This window comes from Rutidosis leptorrhynchoides, chromosome 6 (assembly GCF_046630445.1).
Source record: "Rutidosis leptorrhynchoides isolate AG116_Rl617_1_P2 chromosome 6, CSIRO_AGI_Rlap_v1, whole genome shotgun sequence".
Classification (NCBI taxonomy): Eukaryota; Viridiplantae; Streptophyta; class Magnoliopsida; order Asterales; family Asteraceae; genus Rutidosis; species Rutidosis leptorrhynchoides.
Window position 1 is genome coordinate 23,331,681 of NC_092338.1, and position 27,443 is coordinate 23,359,123.

At 35.1% G+C, this 27,443-nt stretch overlaps 1 protein-coding gene and 1 long non-coding RNA gene across 3 annotated transcripts; both read left to right on the top strand.

Annotated features, from left to right (window-relative positions):
- The first annotated feature begins 730 nt into the window (after positions 1 to 730).
- LOC139852752 (alpha-1,6-mannosyl-glycoprotein 2-beta-N-acetylglucosaminyltransferase-like) lies at positions 731 to 2,615 on the top strand. Its single transcript, XM_071842084.1, has one exon. The coding sequence runs from the start codon at positions 1,094 to 1,096 to the stop codon at positions 2,414 to 2,416; it is 1,323 nt and encodes a 440-aa protein (XP_071698185.1). The 5' UTR covers positions 731 to 1,093; the 3' UTR covers positions 2,417 to 2,615.
- A 20,376-nt stretch (positions 2,616 to 22,991) lies between these two features.
- On the top strand, positions 22,992 to 25,713 carry LOC139855981 (uncharacterized). Of its 2 annotated transcripts, XR_011761632.1 has the most exons (5): positions 22,992 to 23,127; positions 23,389 to 23,437; positions 23,546 to 23,632; positions 24,256 to 24,330; positions 25,112 to 25,713. It is a non-coding gene; the product is annotated as an uncharacterized lncRNA (long non-coding RNA). The 2 variants fall into 2 exon arrangements; XR_011761631.1 differs by lacking the exon at positions 25,112 to 25,713 and having other exon boundaries at positions 23,546 to 24,795.
- Positions 25,714 to 27,443: the final 1,730 nt, after the last annotated feature.

Below are 27,443 nucleotides of genomic sequence, written 5' to 3' on the forward strand. Positions count from 1 at the left end.
CGTATCCCGAGCATGCTTTAGTGCGGCGTGCTCGATTATTTTTTTCGTGGCGGGAATGAAGGTAGTAGCAGGGGCGGATCTGATATGCAATGACCAGTAGCACGGAATACCAGTAAAATACGTGATATAGTGGATTTATTTAGTTTTATAAATAGTGACAACACTAAATAATGTAATTTTTTTTGTTAACACTAATAAAATAAGTCATTTAATAGAATTTATTTTGAGTTTTTAATCAGTAACTACAATTTCTTAGATCCACCACTGGGTGGCAAGAGAGAGTTTATAAGGCGTTTTGCTTATACTGTTATTACGAGTATTTATTTACTTTTTCATACATTTTGTATTATTTTCTAATTAACTTTCAATTACATTTTCACATATCACTTATTAATGTTATTTTCTTTCTTTTGCCAAAAACCTATCATCTTCTTACGAAACCATCCCACAACTTACGATTTTTCCATCACCTATCAAAAAACCTCATCACTTTGCCAAGCTAGTGTACCACTACAAATGGTGTAATATGGAGTATATTTCCTTGGTTTGGTTTAATTTTAATTCTAAAATTTAATTTGAAGAATTTTAAGTTATTTTCTTTACTATTTATATCTCTATCTTTATTATTATTATAAAAAATAAAAAATAAAATAAATACTCCGTAGAAAACTATGGCATAAAAGCTTTGACCGTATACTTAAAAGTTATTCAACGTCAACTATACATTAGCTTTGAATCATGATTTCTTGAAGTTTCCGAAAATTTGATTCACATCTACTACTCTTTTACAATTTATCAATCCATGTCAAGATTTAATCTTTTATCTCTTGAACAAATTCCCACACTAAACCCATTTTTTTGATCACATAATACACGAATCTCACCCATAAACCCTAGCTCACTTTTACAGGTTTTATGATTTGAGGAGCGATCACCAGAGAGCTTGATTTGAGGTTTGACACTTACGTTTTAACTCATTTATTGTCTACTAGATTTGGTTGATTTCAATTTCAATCCTGTTAGGTTAAATATAGATGGGTAGTTTAATTAGTTACTATTAGATCTTACCTTTGCCCACCAACTGTTCGTTGAAATGTCAATAAAATATATTGATAGAGCTATGGCTTCTTACAAGAAACAACGGATTAGAGACAGCGTGATTCGTCGGTTTATTGTTGTAGTATCTCTAACTTTGGCTGCTGTTCTTTTCTTATTTTTCCTTTTTGGGATGAATTCAAGTAGTTTGTTAATGAACGAAAGCTCGGTTGAAATCAATAGTGTTACTGAAATTGGTTTTAACAACTCTGCTTTGGTTGATAGTATTAAGCTTCCTACACATAATCGTTTGTCGAAAATGTTGGAGATTAAAAACCAGTTGCCTCCAAGAAACATGGATTTATATCCAGTTTTAGCTAAAGATCGTATAGTAATCGTTCTTTATGTTCACAATCGGCCACAATATCTCAAAGTAGTAGTGGAAAGTCTTTCTCATGTGTCGGGTATTAATGAAACTTTGTTGATTGTAAGTCATGACGGATACTTTGAAGAAATGAATAAGATTGTAGAGGATATTAAATTTTGTCAAGTGAAACAAGTATTTGCACCTTACTCGCCTCATTTATATACGGATCGATTTCCTGGTGTATCCGTTAATGATTGTAAGGATAAAGATGACCCGATTGAGAAAAATTGTGAAGGGACTACCGATCAATATGGTAATCATCGATCGCCAAAGATTGTATCATTAAAGCATCATTGGTGGTGGATGATGAATACGGTATGGGACGGGTTAAAAGAGACGATTGGCCATTCGGGTGATATTCTTTTTATAGAAGAAGATCATTTTATTTTCCCTAATGCTTATCACAATCTAAAGATATTGACAAAATTGAAACCTATTAAGTGTCCCGATTGTTATGCTGCAAATCTTGCTCCAAGCAACGTGAAGTCTCGAGGGGAAGGTTGGGATATTTTGGTAGCCGAAAGGATGGGTAACGTGGGGTACACGTTTAATCGAACGGTTTGGAGAAAAATACATAAAAAAGCTAAAGAGTTTTGTTTCTTTGATGATTATAATTGGGATATAACAATGTGGGTGACGGTTTATCCATCGTTTGGTGGTCCGGTTTACTCTTTGCGTGGACCTAGGGCAAGTGCGGTTCACTTTGGAAAATGCGGGTTGCACCAAGGTCAAGGGGAAAACGCTGCTTGTGTGGATAACGGTGTGGTTAATATTGAGACGCAAGAGATCGATAAGGTTGTTAACATTAAACGTGAATGGGGATTACATGTTTTTAGTCATCAAGAAGGGTATCAAGCTGGATTTAGAGGGTGGGGTGGATGGGGAGATAAAAGAGACCACCAAATGTGCTTAGATTTTGCCAAAATGTATCATCGAAAGAGTAAAACGTCTTGAAAACGGTATGATAATTCCAGATATTTTGTTGTACGTAGCTAAAAGTATTAGTAGGATGTGCTCTGTAGTCTGTATTATGCTATGGGCACCATACATGTTAATTTGAGTTCTCAGAATGGAATAAGTTTTTTGCTTACTATTAATGAACTTATTGATATTGATGCATAATGTATTTTAACGAAATCATGTTATTATTTCATTAGTTATGATTACTTAGTTTGCAATTGTCGCCGGTGTTATCCCTGGTACTGTTTTCTGATTCAAATACTTTTAAGGTTCTGCGATTTGTGTTTATATCGTATGCTGTATTGATTTAGTCCGTAACAGAGACATTTATGGAACCGAGTTTATGGAATAAACCCAAAACACCAAACCCTAAACCCTAAACTCTAAATCGGGCTAAATTTTACTTCACAAAACATGAAGAAAAAAAAAACGTTCATATTCTTCACGAACAATATTATCTTGAATGTTATTTTTGTCGATCGTTTTCTCGCCCAAATAATAACATTCATCACGAAGTGTCTCTTCTAAATGTTCATATTTTCGTGTGATCTTGATGCCGGAAAAAAAAATTCAAAAAAAAACGAATTTTTTATTTTTTTTTGCTTCCCCCCGCTTCCCCCCGATTGGTTACTTCCCCATTGATCCTGCCCCTATATACAACATAATATAGCGCATTTACCCATATAGTTTAATGCCTTGCATTTTAAATAAACATAAAGATTACTTTTTTTGCTCCTGGAAGTAAAATATAGAAACTTTGGAGACACCGATAGATGGGCTTCAATTCAAATGGGGTCATTTTCATTGTGCTATTATATAATTCTGTAATTCTGTAACTACTTGTTTCTGAAGAATGTTCCAAGATTTTGCTCAAGTTTCACGGATGATGGATCCAGTGTATATGTGTACTCTGGCTGGTGTTTGTACAGGATAAGGGATGATGATAAAGACTTGCCACAACCTTAACTTTCTTTGTAACAGTGAATGTATTGTTACTTTACTTATTTTACTTATTATAATGATAATTATTATAAATTATTATAAATATAAATATAATATAATTTAATCTCTAATATAATTTTTTTGAAAGACAAATAAATCACTGAAGGGGAATGAACCCCCCACCCGATCATTTTTCACGCACGTACGCTTTTTCGGGCAGAAACTTGTACTGTTTTATAGGGACTCGATCCTTAAACCAGAGCGGACCAAAATCCTGAAATACGGGTAGGTAACCCGAGGTCACTCTATAAATTAAGTAACTACCTGGAATGTTTTAACTTTTAAGGCAGAGGACTCAAACTTGAGACATTCCATCCCATCCAACACACGAGGTGTTGAGTGTACAATTAGGTCACAATGTCACCATTAGGTCATGCATCTTGACCACAACCCGTATTAGTTAGAAGAATTCAAAGTTTCAACTGTTTAGCACGTGTCAAACAACTTTTTATTTTATTTTATTTTCGCGGGGAAGCATGTCTCGAAGAAACGTCATAAAACTAGAATTAAGCAGCGTGAGATTTAGGCGTTAGAAGAGATGGAATCATGTGATAGAAGTGACGCCCTTAACGCAGCGTCACCTTCTGACTTGCAGGGGCGTTAGCCAAGATCTTGGCGGAAAAGTATTTAGGTGTTTGGTGTTTCTCAACCAATCAGAAGTTAACAACCATATATATATTTATATTACAATTTTATTTAGGCGTTTGATGTTTCTCAACCAATTAGAAGTTAACAACCTAAATATATTTATATTACAATTTTATTTAGGCGTATAACATACCGGAGGTGATACTCACACACTGCTTTTTGATCCATACACAATTTTTGTCATAAAATTTACAATTATATCCCTAAGTTTATCTAGGGTTTTGACCCTACATTATTGTGAATAGAGGTATAATAGTAAGTTAGTGTGTATGGATCAAAAAAGAGTGTGTGAGTATCACCTCCCCATAACGTATAATGTAAAAATAAATAGGAAGCTTGCATCCTAAAACAAAAGCACTCAAGAAAGGTGTTCCGAAGAAGTGTTTAAAAGTTGGCTTAAATGTGTGGGTTTTTTTCTAAAAAGTTATTTTCTAAACATTATAAAAGTTTTAATTGTTATTTAGACAAAATTGCCAAATTCGTCTCCTTATTTGACCATTTTCTTTTTTTTAGTCCCTCTCCCTCAAAATCATTTAAAATAGTCCCTAAATGCCATTTGCAATCCAAATGTCGTCCCTGCTTGAAATCTTCAATCTCAATTTAGTCCCTTGTGATAACTTCTGTAAACGTCCATTCAAAGTTGCCGTTAGTGATAGCTTGTGCTAGTCACGTGATATTTAAAAACATACAAAATAAGCACTGATAGATAGAACCCTAATTCAGTTCAAAGATAAGGAAATGTGGATAAAGAAAATCTTCAATCCCATGTATGTGTTTTTTTTATTGTTGCTGAATACGTTATGTTTAGGTTAATTTTCTTTGGTTTATATTTTAGGAGCAAGACTCGTAACTTTGTTTTCTATGTAACTTTAGTCAGCCGTTTAACATTCGTTTTTAACTTCGATCATGCATTTTTTTTTTATATTAGCGAATGTTGGTACGATTTTCCGTATAGCAGCTGTAAGGTACCAGTACAAGACAATAGCTGCTCAGCGTGTGGCGTATAATGTTGATTGTTGTTTGCCCTCGAGAAATGATCTCTGCAGACCCGGAACACTGATGGATAATCCGTGGGGTGGCCTCAATCAATCTGAGGATCAATCTGAAATTGATCCGTATAGCGTAATGCAGCTAAGCAGCTAATCTGCATTTAGAGTGAGAAAGAACTGTGTGAGAGAGAAAGTATACTCTCTGACTGAAGTTCAGATCAGAATGATGATCCCCCGAAATGTGGTGACCCAGGGGGTCTATTTATAGGCGTAGAATGTCCGAAATTCTCGGGATACACATGTCAATTACTAAGTGGTTCTGTTACACGAAATATCCGGAAGGTCGGTGGAGTGTGCTGACGTGGCTGCGTGCCGTTCACGCGCTGAGCTAAAGGGCTTATGCATAGAAGCTGCCTGCAGGGCTTACGCTTGACGCTGGGCGGCAAATAACAAAACCGCCAAATTTTGTTATTTTTTGTGTTGTTTGATCCATTTTTCTGTATAAAAATGATGTTTTTATGCGTGTATCCCCTATGATACACCATTAAGTCCCCCACAGTTTAATGTCTTTACTTTTGAAAAAAATAAAGTCATTAAACTAAAAATAAAAGATGTTTTTTTCCTCAAAGACACAAAACTGCTGTAGCCGTCTGATTTTCTGTTATGACATCACATTATCAATTATGAAGTTACCCCCAAAATCATTTTGATTTATTTTCAAAATTTAAATTATTGTTCAATGAATCTGGTCCATACACGCGTCTTAATCTCATCCATTGATTATCCATTTGTTTGACTATAAATAATCCGTCCCCCTTTCCTTTTTTCTTTCCGAAAACTGATTATTTGCTTGTGAAGATAACTGCAATTATTCATTTTAACAATCTGTTAAGTGCAAGGTCAGTGTTTGTTCATCTTTCTCTGCTGCTTGAATTTTTATTTTTTATACTACCATGGTCGAATCCAGCAGCACTTCTTCCCAAAGAGATAATCGTGATGTTAATACCATCCCTTCTACTATTACTGAAGCCGATATAGAACAATTATGTAGAAAGCAAAGAAGTCATAGATTGTTAAATTCCATTGTTCCCTCGCCTAGAGATTGAAGGTAGTTCGTATGCCCGAGAGACATATTAAATTAATGTGGCTAATGTGTTATGATCCAAGTCGGGTCATACCCAATAACAAGCTTACCGACACTTTACATGTATTTAATCTTAACGATTGGATCATTAAGTAAATACGCGACACTTGAACTTTAGAAAATCGATTTTCTAAAAATATTATCACTTGAGATAAATTATTTGGATAATTTATATTTAATTATTTATAGGTTTAAATAATTATATTGTGTTATATTTTATAAAAGGTTTATAAAATATATAAGTAGCAAGAAAATAAATAAGTTTTATGCAAGCTTTATAAAAATTACCATTTTGAAAAACCCCTTCAAGAGGTGGACGGTTTTGGGGGGTCTCCAAGACTCCTCCCATGCCTTTTTTTCTTGTTACTTTCAATAACACAAGTCTTAAGATGCATGCCTTTTTTCTTTAAACCAAGACCTTGACTCATGCATTTTTTCAAGTGACTAGCTTATAATAAAATTGTTTTGTTCTCCCTTTTACTCACTTGCTGGCCTAATTATTCAAGGGAGAAGAGAGGGTTTTTAGCTTGCAAATTAAGTTCATTAAGTGTCCAAAAATCCTAACCACATAAAGGAAGGTGTTGGTGATTGAAAGCTTGGGGTATTACTTGCTTGAGGCTTCAAGTTAGAGGCTTTATTCCATCATCTTTATCATCCATATTGCTGTCCAAATTTAGCTCCTAACTCATCTTAGAGGAGGTATAATCTTCTTCCTTCTTTGTTATATGTAAGTATTATTTCATAACTTGATAACTATATGGAATTCAATTAAAATGGTTATGCATATAAACTTGTTTTCTTAGTAATTATGCTTCCGCTTGTTATAACTTAAAATGAATTGGTTTCATGATTTCATTAACATTAAGAAACTTGTTATTATGTTGAATTTCATCAATGGTATCTAGAGCCGAAGTCTATGAAATATGCTTCTTATAGATGGTCTTTAAAACCCACCAACTTTGCATTCTATGTACATGCATGAAAGTAGAATGTAAAAATATTCGGGTTTGGGTGGGTTCATGATTTTGGCCGAATTTTAAGGGTTCCAAAAGTGGGTTTGGAACTTGCAAATTGGTCATATTTGTTGTATATTGTAGTTCACAATCAATGCCTTGACCTTATGATGTATGCATGTGTGTTTGAATGGATATTTGTTTGGTTGAATGGTTGTAATATTCATTCAATTTGGTTTGTAAAATTAATTATTCATTTGGTATGTAATATTAATTTTGGTTATGTAATTTATTTAATATTTGGCATGTAAAATAGATTAGGATGTATTTTCATTTTCTAGACAAAATGTATTAGGATATATTTTGTAACAAGATGAAGATGCATGAAGATCACAAGGAAGAACACAAGAAGCATGTGGATGCAAGGTTAAGTGGGAGGTTAAAACCTCTTACTTTGTGTTTTACCCATTGACCGGTGGCATTTTGTTTTCGGCTAAACAAAATGTCTACCAAAAGGCTTGATTGTGAACATTTGTTTTGCATGCGTGGTTGTTTTAATTTCTTGTATGATTGTGGATTGTGCATGTTACTACAACAAGTTATCACACAAGTTAACAACAAGCAAAACTAAAATTTAATTGGTTAAATTATTAACAACATGAAATTTACCAAACCACAATTTAATCGGTTAAATTGAAATGGTAAAAGGATCATATGTATAAAATGGTTTATATCAAGTAATTGGCTAAAATTACATGACTTGAAAATGGATTTCAAATGAACCATACACTAAATGCATGTTGGTGTATGGCATAAAAGTTTTCTCAAACTAGAAATAATGAAAACTTAAAATCCCTTTAACAAACAAGGTAAACAAGTTAAACGCCATCCTTTTATGTGACACTTAGACATATTAGGGAACTCATGATGGGATAAAGGTCACCTAACCATCATGAACAAACTAATATGATTAAGGTGAATTTCGCATGCTTGTGGGATAAAGGTCACCTAACCACTTGTATGTTAAGTTTACACGTTTACACAAGTAGGACGACTTGATTTGGAAATCGTGAACTTAGGGTCACCGAAGCATGATGAACAAATAGGCGTTGATGGGATAATATGCCATGCAAAAGGATTGCATGATCCGATAACTTAGAAGTTGCAAAAGGATTGCAATTGTCATATAATGACTACCTAGCTAAATCAAATGACGGGATAAAGGTCACCTAACCGAAATTTGGTTTACCGTTGGATTCTAAAATTTAATAAATATCAATTGGATTTAAAGGGTATTGATTGTTAAATTAAAATTGATACTTAAACAACTTTGTTACATTTTGTAGATGGCCGCCAATAACAACAACAACATTCCTAACGCACCTATTAACTTTAACAACCTATCGTTGAGGTCAATCCTCGAAAAGGAAAAACTCAACCATACAAACTTCATGGATTGGTTCCGCAATCTAAGAATCGTCCTCAAACTAGAGGACAGGGCGTATGTGTTAGAAGACCCCATTCCCGATCAACCGGACGAGGATGATACGGAAGCCATGGCTTATTGGGAGAAATATTGCACCGATTCGTTGCAAGTTTCTTGCCTCATGCTTGGGACTATGATACCCGAACTCCAAAAGGATTTTGAGCATCATAGTGCATATGACATGATCACATAGTTGAAGGAGATGTTCCTTCAACAAGCTCGTGTTGAACGCTTCGAAACGGTTCGAGCGCTTCATGCATGTCGGATGGACGACTCCCAATCCGTTTCATCTTATGTCCTTAAGATGAAAAGCCTAATTGATCGTGCAAACCGTCTAAATTGCAACGTGTCTAATGAATTAGCCACGGACCTTATCCTTAATTCCTTGTCAAAGAGGTTTGACACATTTGTAATGAATTACAACATGAATGGATGGGATAAAAGCATTGGCGAGTTACATGCCATGCTTAAGACGGCAGAAGCAAGCATGGGTAAAAGGGCTTCACCCGTGTTTACAATCAATGAAGGCGGGTCCAAAAACTATAACTTTTCTAAGCCGAAGGCGGCTAAGAGGAAAGGACCCGCCTACCATGGCAAGGGCAAGGGAAAGGGGAAGATGGTTACCCCAACCAACAATAAGAAGCAAAAGGTTGCCGGAAAAGCTAACCCCAAGGAAGATCCGTGCTTTGGTTGCTGTGAAATGGGTCACTGGAAACGCAACTGCCCGGTCTACCTTAAGGAGTTGAAGGAAAAGAGGGATGCAGGGCAAACCTCGGGTAATGTATATATGGTATACATTGAGCTTAGTATTACTTCTTCTAATACATGGGTATTAGACACAGGATGTGGAACTCATATTTGCAATTCTTTGCAGGGGTTCAAAAGAAGTGATCAAGATACGGGAACAACAAGTCTCTTCATGGGAAATGGAGCAAGGGTGCAAGTGAAAGCTCAAGGAGACTTTGTTTTGAAGCTACCAAGTGGTTTGGAGCTTGTTTTGAAAAATGTTTTGTATGCACCCGATTTATCACGAAACATTATTTCTGTATCCCGTTTGAAACAATATGGTTTTAATCTTAATTTCATTAATGATGATATCCATGTTTCTTTAGATAATGTGTTCTATTTTAAGGCTTCGCCTTCGAATGGTATTTATGAATTGGTTCATGATGACACATCATACAATAGCTCAATGTTCCATGCAAACACCAAGAAACTCAAAAGAGATTTGAGTGATTCCTACTTATGGCATTGTCGCCTTGGTCACATAAACAAGAATCGAATGCATACACTTCAAAAGAATGGACTTTTGAAATCAAATGAACAGGACTCGTTTGATGTATGTGAATCTTGTTTACAAGGCAAAATGACTAAAGCACCTTTCAAAGGGACCTATGAAAGGGCTAAGGACTTATTGGGATTAATACATTCGGATGTATGTGGACCCTTTAAGCCCATAACTAGGAATGGTGAAAGATACTTCGTTACTTTCATTGATGACTTCAGTCGTTTTGGATATGTCTACTTATTAAGACATAAGGACGAAACTTTTGAAGCATTCAAAGAGTATCAAAACGAAGTACAAAATCAACTCAATAAGACAATCAAGGTACTTCGTACCGATAGAGGAGGTGAATACCTAAGCGATGCCTTCCAAGATCATCTTAGAAGTTGTGGGATTATCTCGCAACTCACTCCTCCTGGAACACCCCAGCTAAATGGAGTTTCCGAGAGGAGGAACCGAACCCTAATGGATATGGTTCGATCTATGATGGCTAGAAGCTCGTTACCTCTATCATTTTGGGGTTATTGTCTATGCTCCGCGGCTCGTATTTTAAACATGGTCCCAACCAAGAAAGTGAAACGAACACCTCATGAGATATGGTTTGGAAAACCTCCATCTCTATCATACTTAAAGGTATGGGGATGTGAAGCTTATCCTAAGCGTTACGTCCCTAATAAGTTGAATGCTCGATCCACGAAGTGTATCTTCATAGGATATCCCAAGGATAATATGGGATATTATTTCTATGATCCTTTCGAGCAGAATGTATTTGTTGCTCGGAAGGCAGAATTCCTTGAAACTAAGTTCTTAATGGAAGGCGAAAGTGAAAGGAAAATAAATCTTGAAGAGATTCAAGATCAAGTAGATGATACACAATTGGTTGACACTAGCACTCAACATGAAAATATTGAGAATGATCAAATGGATGATCAAAATACACAAGACGTTCGCAGATCTGGTAGGATTAGTAATCCTCCTGAGAGATATGGGTTTCTCATGGATGGTTGCTATGTGGTTGATTTGGATGAACCAGCAAACTACCAAGATGCTTTATCAAGGATTGATAAGGATAAATGGCAGGAAGCCATGAACGCTGAGATGCAATCCATGTATGACAACCAAGTTTGGGAACTTGTTGCACAACCTGCTGGCTCTAGGCTAGTTGATTGTAAATGGCTTTTCAAAATGAAAACCAACATACATGGAAACTTGGATACATATAAAGCTAGACTTGTAGCAAAAGGTTTCACTCAAACTCAAGGGGTTGACTATGATGAAACTTTTTCGCCTGTGGCAATGCTAAAGTCTATTAGGATATTATTTGCTGCTCATTATGATTATGAAATATGGCAAATGGATGTCAAGACCGCTTTCCTAAATGGATATCTTATGAAAGATGTCTATATGGTTCAGCCTGAAGGTTTTGTTGATCCGAAATACCCTAAAAAGGTATGCAAGTTAAAGAAGTCAATCTACGGATTGAAACAAGCATCTAGAATGTGGAATCATCGTTTTAATGAGGAAGCTGAGAAATTTGGCTTCATCAAAAATGGCGATGAAGCTTGTGTATACAAGAAAGCTAGTGGGAGCACTATCTTGTTCCTTGTACTATATGTGGATGATATATTGTTATTTGGAAATGATATTCTGGCAATGGAAGGTGTCAAAACTTGGCTAAGTAAATGCTTCTCCATTAAGGATCTTGGAGAAGCACAATACGTCTTGGGGATTGGGATCTACAGGAATAGATCCAAGAAACTGATAGGTTTGAATCAAAGTGCATACATTGAAAAGGTCTTGAAAAGGTTCAAGATGGAGAACTCTAAGAGTGGTTTGGTACCTATTCAAAGAGGAACGCCTCTCAGTTCATCTCAGTGTCCTACCACGAAAGATGAACAAGAGAGAATGAAGAGAGTCCCGTATGCATCTGCTATTGGGTCAATCATGTATGCAATGATATGCACTAGACCGGATGTGTCATGCGCTCTCAGCTTGACAAGTAGATACCAAAATAACCCAGGAAACAGTCATTGGATTGCTGTTAAAAGTATATTGAAATACCTTAGAAGGACTAAGGATATGTTTCTAATATACGGGTCTGGTGAGGAGGAACTTGTTGTAAAGGGTTACTTGGACGCGAGTTTCCAAAATGATCGAGATGATTCTCGATCACAATCCGGTTATGTCTTCACATTAAATGAAGGTGCGGTCTCTTGGAAGAGTTCAAAATAGGATGTTGTTGCATTATCCACTACAGAGATGAACAAGAGACAACGAGGGTGCGATTACTCAAATCAAGGAACCTCGTGCTCACCAAAAGACCCGTCACATTGAGCGGAGATTCAACTACATAAGGGATGAAGTTGAAAATGGAAAGATATGTATTCGCAAAGTTCACACAGATCTTAATATAGCGGATCCTCTCACGAAGCTCTTACATGGAGCAAAACATGCAGGACATGTTTGCGCATTAGGGCTTCGACATTCTAGTGATTGGTCATGATCTGTTTTAAGTATTGTAACGGAATGAAATTTGTTCAAACTCATTAATATATTTATGGTATTAAATTATTATATTGAGTCATGTTCCTATTTTGCATATTTTATCCTTGAATAAGAAATTATTCTAAATTCCGTAGTCGATCACATTTGTGGGAACAAGTGTGAGGTTTAGACTATTATGAACTTGGATTGGTATACATTTAGGTTGAATGTGGGGCAAGGTTGCTACCAAGGTTCATAGATATTTGTGGGATACAAATATTGGAAGACCCGCTCTCAAGACTTACTGAATGGAGCCTTCGTGGTTGATCACATGTAATCTTGAGTAAAGGCGAATATCATTGTATCCTCTGACCTGAGATACATATTGGGTTCAGATATTTATCAAGTATTGTGCATTGATTCTTTCTTTCACTATTCTGAAATATGGTAGTTCATAAGGAAGAGCTCAGGTATAATGCAAGGGATATATTTAGGACGTATGTAATCAAGATGGAATTTGTCCTTCTTATTCGTTGAGATTCAGATGTCTAAGGCCTAATAAAGTTAAATCTATAAGGGAGTGATCACTCTGTATCTCTTGGGTTTAACATGACATCTAGGATGAAAGGATAAATGAAAGATTCACCTATTCATATTCGAGATGGGAACTCGAAAGGGATGATGTTATTGAATGGTACAAAGTCATAACATATTGGGGGTGATGGACTGTCGTTAGGTGGTATCCATCACTTGCATTAATTTCTTATGTTTCTCGTGCAAGTGGGAGATTGAAGGTAGTTCGTATGCCCGAGAGACATATTAAATTAATGTGGCTAATGTGTTATGATCCAAGTCGGGTCATACCCAATAACAAGCTTACCGACACTTTACATGTATTTAATCTTAACGATTGGATCATTAAGTAAATACGCGACACTTGAACTTTAGAAAATCGGTTTTCTAAAAATATTATCACTTGAGATAAATTATTTGGATAATTTATATTTAATTATTTATAGGTTTAAATAATTATATTGTGTTATATTTTATAAAAGGTTTATAAAATATATAAGTAGCAAGAAAATAAATAAGTTTTATGCAAGTTTTATAAAAATTACCATTTTGAAAAACCCCTTCAAGAGGTGGACGGTTTTGGGGGGTCTCTAAGACTCCTCCCATGCCTTTTTTTCTTGTTACTTTCAATAACACAAGTCTTAAGATGCATGCCTTTTTTCTTTAAACCAAGACCTTAGCTCATGCATTTTTTCAAGTGACTAGCTTATAATAAAAGTGTTTTGTTCTCCCTTTTACTCACTTGCTGGCCGAATTATTCAAGGGAGAAGAGAGGGTTTTTAGCTTGCAAATTAAGTTCATTAAGTGTCCAAAAATCCTAACCACATAAAGGAAGGTGTTGGTGATTGAAAGCTTGGGGTATTACTTGCTTGAGGCTTCAAGTTAGAGGCTTTATTCCATCATCTTTATCATCCATATTGCTGTCCAAATTCAGCTCCTAACTCATCTTAGAGGAGGTATAATCTTCTTCCTTCTTTGTTATATGTAAGCATTATTTCATAACTTGATAACTATATGGAATTCAATTAAAATGGTTATGCATATAAACTTGTTTTCTTAGTAATTATGCATCCGCTTGTTATAACTTAAAATGAATTGGTTTCATGATTTCATTAACATTAAGAAACTTGTTATTATGTTGAATTCCATCAGAGATAGAGCTAATAAACCTCCGAAGAAGATGATTACGCTTTATAAGCTTCAATTAACCGTAGGAAACCTCCATATTCCTCTCTCTTCTTTTCTTCAACAGATTCTTGCCCATTATGGAATAGGTCTTAGTCAAATTCATCCATTAGGGTTACAAAAAATTATTCTTTTTGAAATGTACTGTAATGTTGTAGGTGAAGTCCCAAATATAAATATTTTTCATGAATTGTTTAGGACTAGATTAGTTAGCAAATTTTGGTATACATTTGACTGTAAGCCAAATAAGGCTTTTACTGGGGTGAAGGAAATGTCCTTAAAAAATTGAAAAGATCCCTACTTCTTTGTCAATGAAAGGGTTGTTCAGGATGCCTGGGCGTGTGTTCGTGGATGGATAAAAACTACCATAAGAGTTAGCAAGTCCATCACTTTATCTGATGATGAAAATTTTATTCTTGACACTTTGAAGACATTCCAATTTCCACAAAGGTCATATAATGATTATGAAGCCATATTAGTTCTCTGTAAAATGAGTAATAATTGGCGTGCTGAATATATGCCGGTGCTGCGTTGGGAAGGCCGTGGTAGGCACCTTTATTGATATATTTTGCCCTTTGTTATGTTGTCATGAGTTATATACATTCTTATATATGTTTCTGCTTATTTGTATGTTATCTGATTGCAGAAGAAGAGATGCAGGTTTACAGAACTTTTAAGAAGATCAATCTAGATCCCTTGATTGTTTCTGAATGACCCAAAACCCCTGCTGAAATTGAGGCTGACAAAGCCAAAGATGCTGAATTTGAGCAACAGCTGAAAAGCCCAGAGCGGCCTGTTGATGGTGGAGATGGTGGTATTGGTCAACCATCTCCTGATGTTGAAATTATCGAAACTACCCCTCAACCGTCCAGTGCCAAGAAGTCTGCGAGGCACTCTAAACGTGAGGGGAAGCGTCCAGCGAGTGAAGCTGCTGAAAAGCCAAAAAAGAGAAGTATGTATCTTATCTGTACCATTGTAAGTAAATTGTGCATTTGTGTTGGTGTTCTGATGCATATTTATCTGTTTCTTCATTTTATAGAATTGCTTCTTCAAGATGGTGTTGTTGGCACTACTACTTGGAAAGATCCCGAGAGCAATAAGGCTGTTGATGTTGAAGATGACAGTGATGATGATGATGAAGAAACGCAAGACAATGAATCTTTTGAGACTCCTCCATTCAATACTCTGCGTACTCCCAGAGGAACTGACACAACACAATCCTATGCATCTACCCAACCACCACCCGTACCGTTAGATGGTCTACAGGCTTTTTTGATGATCCCAGCAATAAATCTGATAGTTTTGTTGAATTTCTTAAAGTAACCGTTAGAATATTTATATTCCAATATCATCACTTCATTGTTAATTGTATTTTTATTATGTTTGTATATATCTTTTGCAGGCCAACACACTTGCTGATCTATCCTCCTCCCTATCTACCATGACCCACAAACAAAGTTGCCAATCTACAGCTGCAGCTTTGGTGCTTCTTAATCAGCATGTGATCCATGACCTTAAAATGCAAGAAGCCTAAAAATTGATTATTGCCAATGCTGCCCACAATGCCACCAAAATAAAGAAACTAGAAGGTGATTTGCAAGATGTAAATTCAAAGTTAAAAACTGCAATGGATGCAGCAAATAAGAAGGATGAACTGTTGCAGGTGGTTAAAACAAAATGTGTTTCGGAGAGGGTAGAGAAGGAAAAAATTCATGGATGAGAAGGATAAGCTGCTGAAGGAGAATGAAGAATTGAAGAAAATGTTAGAGGAAAAGAATCGACTGGTGGAAGAAAACATTGCTGCTGCTGCTAATGCTGAGAAGAAATTTGTGGACTTAAAGGATGGTCTCCCTGCTCTTGTGCAAAGGGTGTTTTCTCCTCTCATTGGTCAAACTTTCCATAGATATCTGGTGGCATCTACGGAGAGTGACATTTCAGACGCTATGGAGGAAGCTTTGAATGCTCTTCCTATGAGGCCTGACCCCTTACCAGCTGCAATTTCGAAACATATCAAACCACATGCTGGTGCCAAACTGCAGGTGGCCATAGTTTAAGTGACTTCTCTGAATATTGTCTCTTTAGAAGAAATATGTGATAGGGAAAATTTGTCTGTGAAGGACATTCTAGATGTGCCTATTTCCCATTAATCTATAATACAATTATGTAATTGCTGTATACTTTATCATATGTATATATTCTGCTTTTATATTTGGCTTTGTCGTGTTTTGTTGTTTTCCATGATTAACATATTTCTGCTATGTGTTTAACCATTGCAAGCTTATAGAAAGCTTATATTTCATATATCATATCATATAAAATGATTTTTGCCTTAAACTGATTTTTGACATGATGCATGTATTGATCTGTTATCCGTCATCCGTTTTTCGTAATGTATCATTACATGATATCTCTTTAGGTATCAGAGTTGCACTGCTACTTGAATGGTGTGATGTATACAGGTTAAAATTGTATATCTATTTTTTTATCTTCGTTCAGCAACACGCGTATAATTTTGTTATTGTATAGAATATATCAAACAATTTATCCGTTCTCCGTTCTGCATTAGAGCATTTGTTTTGTAAAAAATACTGAGAACTGTCAAACAACTTCTGAAGTAGGATATGAATCAATCATAATGTTTTTATGTTATTTACATGTCGTAAAAATTGATAAATCTGTTGGAAAAAATTCTGTTTATAGAATATGTAATGTTCCGTTTAGCGTGTTGCGCTCAGGTGTTTTGCGGCTTATAAGATACACTTGTATTTAATTTTTCTGCTTTCAAAAATATAAATGGATTTATGCTGTTGTGATAAACCATTCTGTATGTCACGACATTATGAGATCTTTATTTTTGCCTCGTTGCCCTCTAGCGAAGTAAATACTTTACGCTAGCCGATCACTTGTGTCTATAATGTTGACACAAGAGCTTCTACCATCGGGGGCATAAAAATGCCTTGCCTTATGTAGGTAGGTATGAATGTTATGCTTTACATTCGTAACGCGTAACGCTTTGCGTGAGAAAAAGTAAAATTTTATTGATATTTTATTGCCGCACATACAACATTTTGTGCAACATCTTCGTATGGGGTGATCAATCCCAATTAGAAAACTACAAAAAGTGTAATGTGCTTTGTCTGAACTGATGGAAAATAAAAAACATGATAAATAAACTGCTCTGCACGGTTAATGCTAGCATGCTGTTCTCCGTGTAACGTGTTGCGTCTTGCTTTTAAAGTTCCCACTTTTTGGGCGGTTTGAAATACCCATTCACATCATTTCTGTTAAACAACTGTCTCGACGGTCCTCCGTGAACAAAATTCCCTTGAGCTTCATAAACAACAGATCTTTCTCTTGCTGGTCCAACGTATTCAGAGTGTATTACTGCCACACCATTTGGTGTTGGAAACCGCAATTCTGCATGCGGTGTAGAAGTAATTGCTCCAAATTTGCGAAGAGTTCGCCTACCAAACAATGCATTAAATCTTGATCTGCCATCAAGAACTGTAAAGTCCACAATTTCTGTTCGGACTAAAGGGTGTGTTCCCAATGTGACATCCAGTTTCACTTTACAAACTGCTCTCATTGATTCGCCCGTGATGCCAACAATCTTCAAATTCGTGTAGCGAAGCCTATCCTTCACGCTGAACGGATAATCTTTAAAACAATACAAATATAAAATATCTGCTTCACTACCTGTGTCAGTATAGATTCGAGTGATGTTTCTGTTTGCAATTACAGCTGAGATGACCACAGGCTCCTCTGACAGACGCCAATTTAGAATGGTGTGAAATATGATTGGAGCATACATTCAGTTCTCCGTCCTACGTTCTCCATCTGTTTCATTTTCATCCACCTCATTCCATATAACCTTGATGTGCATTTTAGGGGTTGGATCTCTTTCATCATTTCTTTCTTCTCTCCTGTTCCAATCACGCCGTCCATCGTGATGCACTTTTCCTTGCCAAGCAAAACATTTGTTTGGATCATTTCTCCGATACTTTTTTCCTGGTAAAAGATGGTTTAATTCTCCAGCTTTAATCTTTGCGATGATTTCCCTCATCAACGACTTACAATTATCAGTGTCGTGTCCATATGCTTCATGGAAGTCACACCACTTGTCATTCTGTGGTCCTTGACGCTCTTCCATTGGTGGTGGAGGGTGAAAGGTTTCCTTAACAGGTTATGTGAACAAGATTTCTTTTGGAGTTTTAGTTAAAGCCATGATGAGTGGGTGTCTGTCTAATGGTTTTCGCTGGTGATAATTGTCATTTGGATGATTATTTCCCTTCCAACCGTGTTGCTGCTTCTGATAATTGTTTTCATACCCACGCTGTCTCTGATAATTGTCATTCCTGTTCCATTCTCCACCTTGCTGCCTGAAGTTTCTTTGATAATTATCCATTCTTGGATATCCCATTTCTCCTGCTCGCAAGTGCTTCTGAGCAATAACCAATGCCTGATTCAATGTTTTTGGTACATCATAATGTAACGCGTGAACTAATTTGGAAAAATGTCGCTGATCAAGACAAAATATAAACCCTGAAACAAGCTGAGATTCTGGTATATCTGGTATTTTTTGACATTCAATGGTGTAACGCTTCATGAAATCACTCAGTGATTCATTCTGGTGTATTGTTATCTCATGTGCATCAAGGTGTGACAACGTACAGCTTCGTAGGCTTTGATATTGCATCACAAATTTTTCCCTTAAATCAAAGAAACTGGTAATACTCCTTGGTGGCAAACTAGCAAACCACTCTCTCGCCATTTTCTGCAGTATCATTGAAAACATATGGCATGCAGTTTCATCTTCCCAATGCTGTAATCTCATAACACCTTCAAACATGGTGAGAAAATTCTCTGCATCTGTTGTGCCATCATAAACACCGATAGATGGAATTCCTAAATTTCTTGGTAATGGATAATCTGCAATTCGAGGGATAAAACACTGTGTTGACTCTGCCGTTGCTGGCGGTTTGATAGCTTCATTTCCAGTAATCAAAGCAAACAAATTATCCACAGCCGTTGCACGGATGGTGGGCTATGCTAATTTTTGTTTATATCTTGATGGTGCCGTCTTGGTCAAAATTCTGTTTAGTAACTTTCCTGCCATCTCCTCAGTCATAAAGAACTGCTCATCTTCTTCTCCAAAATTCCAATCATCTTCCACAAAATCTTCACCATTGTGTTGATTCTCAGTATCATCAACCAAAGTATTTAACTGGTTGAATAACTTGAATAATTGTGATTTTGAAATTGACTTTCCCTTGCTGTTGTGCTTAACATTCATATCAGATGTTTTCTTAAGAGAAACATTGTGCGTTCCTCGCCTGGCTTTCCACATTCCTCCACTAGAACTTCCCATCAATGGTTTTCTCAATCGTGGTATGGTTTCGTGCACTTGGTCTTCTGTAATACCAGTGTTCAATTGGTCCTCTTCCTCCATTGAAGTTTCTTCCAGAGTTAGCTGATCCACTGGTATATTCTCAATGATGTTTTCATCGACTGGTTCGAGTGCTATTTTTGTTGAGGTTGTTTCAGTTGCCTTCATGCTCTTGGTGTTTTTGCTGGTCTTTGAGACGGGTGGCACCATTTGTTGGTACGATTTTCTGTATAGCGGCTGTAATGTACCAGTACAAGACAATAGCTGCTCAGCGTGTGGCGTATAATGTTGATTGTTGTTTGTTCTCGAGAAATGATCTCTGCAGACCCGGAACACGGATGGATAATCCGTGGGGTGGCCTCAATCAATCTGAGGATCAATCTGAAATTGATCTATATAGCGTAATGCAGCTAAGCAGCTAATGTGCATTTAGAGTGAGAAAGAACTGTGTGAGAGAGAAAGTATACTTCTCTCTGACTGAAGTTCAGATCAGAATGATGATCCCCCGAAATGTGGTGACCCAGGGGGTCTATTTATAGGCGTATAATGTCCAAAATTCTCGGAATACACGTGTCAATTACTGAGTGGTTCTGTTACATGAAATATCCGAAAGGTCGGTGGCATGTGCTGACGTGGCTGCGTGCCGTTCACGCGCTGAGCTAAAGGGCTTATGCATAGAAGCTGTGTAACGACCCGGATTTTTCCGCTAATTTATTGAAGATTAATATTTACATAATTAATGTTTCCAACATGTTAAGCAATCAAACTCATTAAGAATTGGTTATTTGCAATGAATTTTATACAAACGTTTGGCCACCCAGTTTGTCTGACGATTCACGAACGTCATAAATTAAAATAATTATATAATGATGTATATATGGATATATATATACTTATGATTTGTTAAAATGATATTTAAGTATCTCATTATATATAATAACAATTGGTTATATACATAAAATGAGATTACTAACTTAAAGACTTCAAGACTATATACATATATATAACGATTAACGTTGTAATAACTTCTAAATTAAAATGTATGTATATGTATTGTATTAATATGTATTAATACACTTTTGAAAGACTTAATAATATATATCAATATATTTATACTCAATAAAGATAGCTATACTCATTTTCTCATTCAATTTTATCAAGAATCCTATTCGTATTCATACAGTATTTATACCTGTATCATACGCAGCTTCTATACGTATTTACTATGGGTATATACATACCAAATCATTGATCTTAGCAGCCCTCAATCAGTTGTGAGACATGTATAAACATGATGTAGACTTGTGGGAACCATGGCTTGGAAACTAGTATGACTAAATGCATAAAATTACAAACCATGGAGTCATGTTGTTGCCCCCATTTTGATGCCAACATGTAGGATAAATAATCATCCATTTCATTCCAATTAACTACATCATTTTACTCTCTAAACACATACTCAAACACTCTCTTAAACCTCCATTCAATTCAGCAAGTATTGGTCTCATAATCCAAGTTATAATCATCATAACAAAGCTTGATCAAGAACACTTCAAGAATTCCAAGTCATCAAGGGTATCTTTGAACTCAAGATATTCTCCTTATTTCTCCAGCAACTTTACTCATTTGATTTGAGGTAGTAACCTTATTCATAATCTTATTCGATTCGTATTCATATAGCTATCTTATTTTGAGTTATAACTAATAACAACAAGAACATAGTTTAGATTATTTCTAAACTTGTTTGCAAATAAACTTAATCCTTCTAACTTGACTTTTAAAACACTTCAACACATGTATTATGACAGTATGTCAAGCTAACATAAGGATATAAAACTTGTAAACACGAAGAACACCTTAAAATCGAATATACGTCGTCTTAGTCGAACGGGGGCTGTTTTGGGTTTGATTTTAAAAACCTATCTTAAACTTTGAATTAAAAGATTTCCTTTGGTTAAAAAATCTTATTTTATATGGATATGAAATATATCCAAAATCCATGGTTAAACTCTAATTGGAAGTATGTTTTTCAAAAGAGTCATCAAGATGTCGTTCTTACGATGGATATGACTATCTTCTTGTATTTGACACCTAAGCTGTATTTTCGACTATAAACATATACTTTTTCTGTTTAGATTAATAAATAATAGTTCGATACAAAACCATGGCAAGTCGAATCACTCAAAACGGATTTGTAACGAAGAAATTATGGGTAAAACAAAATTGGATATTTTTGTTTATTTTTAGCTACGGTTTTGATTAATAAAAATGGATGCTAACCTTATCCTAGCTAACTTACCTTGTATCCTACATGTATTTATACATTTATTGTTCCCGAACTTATGGAAATACAATTTATAATAGTCGTGATTAAGTTCTACGACAATATATTATAGTCTTAATAAAGATCGTAAGGCACCATATATATATATATATATATATATATATATATATATATATATATATATATATATATATATATATATATATATATGTGAATGACTTGATCACCGTGGATTCGTATACAAAGTTTTGACATATCATTTTGACTTCTTCTATATATATTATTGGAACGAACTATTAGACACCATTGACAGTAATCTCGAGTTAGCTGTGGGTCGAAGTAGATTCCAAAATAGTATATACTTTGAGTTGTGATCGAGCATGAGACATGTATACAATGGGTCGCGGATTGCTTCAGACAATATACATATTATGTGTCTTATTATATTAAGACAATATATTATAGTGTTAGTGAATTCTAACACAATATACGCATTTATATTTATATATATATATATTTATACTGTTGGACTATTGGACTACGAACGTTAGACTACTAACAATGGACAATTAAAATTATCACAAGTATCATAAGTATGGAATATTAATTATATATATATATATATATATCTTGACACAAGAATATTATTATTAGGTTCGTGAATTTGTCAAAAGGCCAAGTCTTATCACCATCTATTCGGAAATCATCACAAGTGAGTTATAGTCCCATTTTTACTATCTAAATTATTTTGAGATGAGAATACATACAAAATTTATAAATGTTTTACAAAATAAGCACAAGTTCATGGAACTACATTCTACGATTGTTTTGTTATACCGGATATCTGTACTTATTTATATATATACTAAATATGGACAATGTCCACCAATTATATCCCACCACATCACCAAAATCGCACCAATTATATCCCACCACATCACCAAAATCGCTACAGTATAACATTAGCTCCAGCAATCGCTGTACATTCACTGTATATGTTACTGTAGCTTTTTTAATACACTCCTTCTGGGTTGTTCTGCAACAAATCCCCTAAAGAAAAACCTAAAAACCCATCACCATTGTAGCAATGACAACACAAAGACCTAACTCACCATCTCCATCTTCATCGGTTTGTCTTACTGCTGATAAGCATCGATTGAAGGGTTTTCTGTTAATACTTTGGTTCTCTAAAGCAATTAAAAGGACAATTTAGGTTTATAATCGTTGTTCTTCATCAATTTATCCAACTCAACGGATCTGTTTTTCCTTGTCGCTGATCATCAATGGTAAGTCTATATCAAACCCTACCTCATTTAGTTACTTCATTAGTTTTGCAACTTTAATTTGATGATGAATTGGTTAATTAATGATGCTGCTATGTTTTAGATTTTGATTTTGATATTAAATGAACTGTGTTATAGTTTTTTAGAACGGGAGTTCTAGACTAGATACTTCATGCTTCTTAAAATTATTTGTTTCACTTTACTTATGATTTTTCTATTTTATTGTTCATGGAATTCTGTTTATAACTTCAAACCATTCTTTAGCAAAATCACAGCGGGGACAATTACCACTAAAATTGGGTGAACATTTGAGGTACAAATTATGTTTACAAGTGACAAAACTTAAATCATCAACTACTACAGGCGTTTTCGTTTTGAAATCCTAAGGCTTCATTGGTTTCAAATACTATGGTTTCATCAGTTTGCGGAAGTTCGCGATGGTTTGAAAAATTAGAGTTTTATCAGCTTGCGAAGGTTTGAAAGTTTAGGGTTTTATCACTTTGCAAAGGTATGTTTTTACTATCCTTTTTTCCGTTGTTTATTGTGTTTAAGTTTCGAACGATATTTTTTTGGCTTGGCGGATATGCTATTGTTGCCGTCTTAAGCTATTGATAAGGGTAAGTTGGCATGGAAATTTATAAGTGAACGTATACATGATTTATAATTGAATTGGAGAGATCCTATCATCGTTAGTAAGCATGTTAATTTGCTCTTTAATTTTTGTGGATAATTTGCATAGAAGCTGAGCACAAGTACTGTATGTATATTTTACAAGTCAAACCTGAATCATTTGGGTCTGCTTTATTGTGATAGATTATCTAGATTGATTGACGATATTGATTTTGCAGTTTTAGTAGTAAAGGCTATTAGTAGTAATAATAGATGTTATTTAAGGGTCGTTTCTATCTTGCGGGGATGTTTGGATAAGCTTACTAAGATGGCTTATGGCTTCAGCTTATAATCTGAATAAGACCCAAATTACATAAAACTCTCGACACTTCTATGATACAGTGTATATACGTAACCAGATCACATTAATGATAAAGTGTATATATGGCTCTATACCATCAAATTCGTAATATGTTAACATGTCTTTTTAGAAAGTAACTCTATTTCATTTTAACGATTTAGCCACCCATTTGGATATGCCAAGGAACAAGACTCTCGGTCTTGATGTGAATTCTAAGTTCATTGAATGACCTGAAGGTACACATCCATCATTTTTCACTAATTTAGTGGCTTTCTGTGTTGGTGCTTTTTCAGGCTTTTTTATATTCTATTGTGTGACATATTATTTGTTATGGCGTTTATCGTAATGTTGTTACAAACGTGATCATAATGTGTTTGATTTCAGATGCAAAGATAATTTAGTTTGGACATTAGCGATAGAATTGGTATTTCTCTGTTTATTTGAAAATATGACTGTATGTGTATGAGTGTATCTGTGTATATACAGTGAGCATTTAGTAGCATTTTCAGCTGTCAGATCAAACGGTTGTGGCAGCGAATACTAGCAAACCCCACTTCATTGCGAGTTGGAAGGTTCACTAAATTTGAAAGTGCACCATCCATGGGATTAGCAACCATTACTTCCAATTCCTTTTGTAAGAACCAGCTGCATCAAAGAGTAAATTGTCAAGTGAAAAATGCTTGCAATTTTAGATATTTGCAATTACACAAGTAAATGTTGAAGTTTAAAATTGGTTAATGTTTAGGATGTGCCTTTTCTGACATGTTAGTAGCAGCAGCATAATGTCTTCTTATTTTACATTTTCAGTATGTTTAGCTCCTATTTTATCATCTTCTCTGAATTATTTGTGTAATTGCAACCATGTGTTCACATGACAAATACAATACAAACAGTTTTTTCACTAAAGTATGATACTTTAAACCAAAAGTGTGACGACATGTGTTTTATATTTACTAATTTTGGTTTTGAAACTTATTGTTACTCCAACATTATTCTAAAAAATTTTGTTGTACGTAGGTCATTTCATGTATGAGAATTAGGATGACATATGGCTCAAACAATGGTGGTAGCTGATCATACATGCTATATGGCGACTCCAGGTACATTAACAATAGTAAAATGTGATCATCTCATTGGTCAACAATAGCATTATCCACATTCATTTTTTTGGTTTATAATGGTGGATGGATACTTGAGTTGATGCTACATCACACCATTCTCTACAGAAGACATATCCAAACATATGCCACAAGGGCACATATGTGAAACTTAACATCAAACACTTTCTACGTATTTATATCAACAGAGATGATGGTGGTTGAATAGATTAGAAGAATAGTTAGACAACAAGTCATTTTGATGTCATGGTTTCTTTGTATTGTGGGTCTGCTGCACTTTATTTTTTTTGGTTGGGTTGATAAGAGGTGATTTTATTCATTGGATATGGCAACTAATGATATTGTCTAAAGGTAATGGGCTTGGCATGGTGGATGTTGGCTTAGTTGTAAATAGTTAGGTTACAATTCGTGATAGTTGTCAACGAGTCTGTATGGCTACAACTGTTATAATGTAAATGATGCCTTCCCTGAAACTTAAATTTGATTTACTTTTTATATGAATTGCTCCCATGTAGCACTAAATAGACAGTATGTTTTTCAGTTTTTGCTACTCTGTTTATCGTTGAATTTTTTTGCAAGTATATATTGACAAGAATATTTCACAGTTTCAGCCACCGAATATTGCAGTGTTTCCGCCGCAACGCGCGGACCTCACATATCTAGTTATTATTATGCTTGGTAACCTAAGAATTAGTGAAAAACACTAATTGACGCGAATCCTAAAGGTAGATCTACGGACACCAACCACCCCCATTTTCGAATAGTGGAAATGCTTTAGTACTTCGAAGGGTTCTTGTCATACGTTTGAATAGTGGAATGTATGATGCCAGATATCTTAAACGCTCTATGTTAAGGTCGGTTACCAGGCGACTCATCGTATGAATGATTTTTGCAGTTGTAATGATCCTGCGCATTTAATTAAATGAAATCTTGTGGCTTATTAAATGTTATGATTATTATATAGAAATTAAACCTATGACTCACCAACATTTTGTTGACGTTTTAAGCATGTTTATTCTCAGGTGAATATTAAAAACGCTTCCGCTGTCGTATGCCAACCCAAGGTCAAGATTTGGAGTCGGCATAATTGTTTATTTTGTTTAAACTTGCATTCGGAAGTATTTGTTGTAATATATTTGATCATATTGTAATGGGTTGTGTAAAAACTTATTTATTTGAGGAGATTGTCTTTGATAGACAATCTAAATTAGGTCATTAAGACCTATATTCAATAATAAAGGTTATAGTTGTTTTTTTAAAAACGAATGCAAGATTTGAAAAACGTCTCATATAGAGGTCAAAACCTCGCAAAGAAATCAATTAATATGAAACGTTTATAATTAATATGAATGGGCCATTTCAGTTGGTATCCGAGCGTTGGTCTTAGATAATCGGAAAATTTTTCATTAGTGTGTCTAACTAATTTTTGATGCATTAGTGAGTCTGGACTTCGACCGTAATTGTTTTAATAATGATTGATTAATATAATTGTTGGAAACATAAGATTATTAACATATAAATATTATAAGATATATCATTCTCTTAACGTGCCTGCTATTATGTGATAGATGACTTCATCCAATCATATAAGCATCTCTAGTGATTCAGAATTCATTTACTTATCAAGTGATTCGGAGGCTGAGTCAAAGCATACGACTTATGAACCAACAGAAAAGTTAACTTTTGGTGCTACCATTAAAGTGAAAAATTGTTGGGAAAATTGGGAAGATTCACAATTGCTAGAAGAGGTTCCGGAAGAGGATCCGGAAGAAGATCCAGAGGAGGAACCCGAAGAAAAGGATCCTGAAGAAGTTGTGGAAATTACTGAACCACAACATGATTTGGGAAAATCTTTGGCTGTTATACCCGATCTCAAACCCGATGAACCTATTATGACCCAAAATGTTTGTGATCATCCACCTGAACCACCTAAGAGACCAGTTTATAAAATGACCGCTCGTATAATGACTGTTGGTTTTGCTCCCAAACAATTAGCCGAAAGAACCAATTGGGAGGAATTGGAAAAAGAACTATCCAAACGAAAATCCAAACGTTTGGCCGAGAAAGAAACAACGTCAACATCTAAGAAATCTCGCCGTTTTTGAACCATCGGCAGCTATCCTATATTCCATGCATTGTATAATATGTATTATATTGTGTGTTTAAGTTTGTAAGAAAATCCGCAATGTAATTTTCCTTATGATTGTTTAATAATAAGAATAAACATGGAA